The 1,867-nt window shown below is 55.0% G+C and overlaps 1 protein-coding gene across 1 annotated transcript; it reads left to right on the top strand.

Moving 5' to 3' along the window:
* The first annotated feature begins 319 nt into the window (after nucleotides 1-319).
* On the top strand, nucleotides 320-1,587 carry LOC109770921 (BTB/POZ and MATH domain-containing protein 1-like). The gene is made up of 2 exons (XM_073500718.1): nucleotides 320-819; nucleotides 861-1,587. Exons 1-2 carry the CDS (start codon nucleotides 461-463, stop codon nucleotides 1,585-1,587), a joined length of 1,086 nt encoding a protein of 361 aa, XP_073356819.1. The 5' UTR covers nucleotides 320-460.
* The last annotated feature ends 280 nt before the right edge of the window (nucleotides 1,588-1,867 follow it).

The raw sequence follows: 1,867 nt of genomic DNA, 5'->3' as shown, positions 1-1,867 counted from the left end.
CCGCGATGCTTGCCGTGGCTCGTCTCAATTAAGCTTGTTATCGAGGGAAAAGATGACGCAGAAGGTAGACGACGATGCAGGAGGGCTCGATCTAACGGTTGGGAGGCAGTGCATCGGACGGCATGGGCTCGACGGGCCCAACTGTTGGACCGGCACACCGGCAACAGATAACTGCCCAAAAAATAATGCTGCTTGTGTTTTCTTTTTCTCATCTCGAAAATGGTTGTATTTGTCTTCCTATCCTCGATATTTATGATTGTTTTAACAAAAAGAAACGTTAACTTGTTGATACTACGATTTTTCCCATGTGGGGCCCGGGTCCCGTGGCGAGTCTTCATCTCCGTACGTTCCTATTTACCCTTTGGTTTTCTCAAAAGAAAAAAATTACCCTTTGGCTGCGCAAAACCCTCGCCCAAATCTGCAACAACAACCCACATCAATCTCGCGGAGTAGGTTGGCAATGGCGTCCCCCGGCACTGGAAGAAGAGGGCCGTCAAGGTCCGCCATCGTGGCCAACACGACGAGCGGGCACCACCTTCTCACCATCCACGGCTACTCCCGCACCAAGGGCGCCATTCCCACGGGAAAGCGCATCAAGTCCCGCTCTTTCTTCATCGGCGGCCACCGCTGGCGGATCGAATACTACCCCAACGGCTCGAAGCCGGCAGTCGCGGATTTCGTGTCCCTCACCCTGTTGCTACGCGAAGACGTCGCGGCGGGGGTGAAGGACCAGTTCGACATCTGTCTCGCCGGCGGGGAGGAGGCGGCGCCGGCGCGGAGGAGGCGGCGCTGCAAGCGTCATCGATGGCGTCGAGATCGGTGGACCACTTCCCCTCCCGGGGGGGGGGCTGGGCGTACAGTACCTTCATCAAAAGGGATGAGCTGGAGAGCTCCAAGCATCTCAGGAACGATTCGTTCACCGTCCGGTGCGACATCGTAGTCTTCCACGGTTACTGTGCTGCGGATGCGGCGGCCTTCATCTCCGTGCCCCCTTGCGACCTGCGCCAGAACCTTGGCAGGCTGCTCGAGACCAAGATGGGTGCCGATGTGGTGTTTGATGTAGGTAGTGAGACCATTGCCGCGCACCGGTGCGTGCTCGCGGCCTGCTCACCCGTGTTCGCGGCTGAGCTCTTCGGACCCATGAAGGAGGGTAATGCCGCCGGCAGCAGCGTGCGCGTGGAAGACATGGATGCGGAGGTGTTCAAGGCGCTGCTTCGTTTCGCATATACTGGCTCGTTGCCAGATATGCGCAAGGAAGAGGAAGATGTCACCTGCCAGCATCTGCTCGTTGCGGCGGACAGGTACGGCATGGAGCGGCTGAAGCTGATCTGCGAGGAGAAGCTGTGCAAGTACATCGATGTTGGCAGGGCGGCAAGCATCCTCATGCTGGCCGAGCGGCACCACTGTGAGGGGCTGAAGAAGGCGTGCTTCAATTTTCTCGCCTTGCCGGCAAATCTAAGGGCCACCGTGGCCACCGACGGCTTACAACATCTCAGCGAGAGCTGCCGGTCTCTTATGGTCAAGCTCATGGCCATGTCATTGGATAATGCCTCTGAGTGTTCTAGCAATGTTAAAACATCTTTCTAGACTAAAAGTAATCTGGGTACCCCTCTTAGATGCAAAATTATACCCTTGCAAAAAAAAGATGCAAAATTAGCCTCATTTTGCCCTGCCTTGTGAGCTTATTGTATCTCTGCAACTATGCCAACGAACCAGCAGAACTGCGTTGGAATCAGAAGGCATAAAATGCTAAGGCTTTTAGGCAATCTTAGGTTGCGGTTTCACACTAGTAGAAAAAGGGTCAAATGTGAAGCACATTAGTGCCGGTTTGATTTTGAGCCGGTACTAATGTGTCCATTAGTGCCGG

This window comes from Aegilops tauschii, chromosome 6 (assembly GCF_002575655.3).
Source record: "Aegilops tauschii subsp. strangulata cultivar AL8/78 chromosome 6, Aet v6.0, whole genome shotgun sequence".
Lineage (NCBI taxonomy): Eukaryota > Viridiplantae > Streptophyta > Magnoliopsida > Poales > Poaceae > Aegilops > Aegilops tauschii.
Note: the sequence above shows the minus strand (reverse complement) of the source record. Positions and strands in the feature narration are given on the sequence as shown.

What these genes read in the sequence shown, in the direction of transcription:
- LOC109770921 (XM_073500718.1), top strand. Translation starts at nt 461, where the DNA reads ATGGCGTCCCCCGGCACTGGAAGAAGAGGGCCGTCAAGGTCCGCCATC. An exon ending in CATCGATGGCGTCGAGATCG is followed by an intron (nt 820 to 860) that starts GTGGACCACTTC and finishes CTGGGCGTACAG; the next exon opens with TACCTTCATCAAAAGGGATG.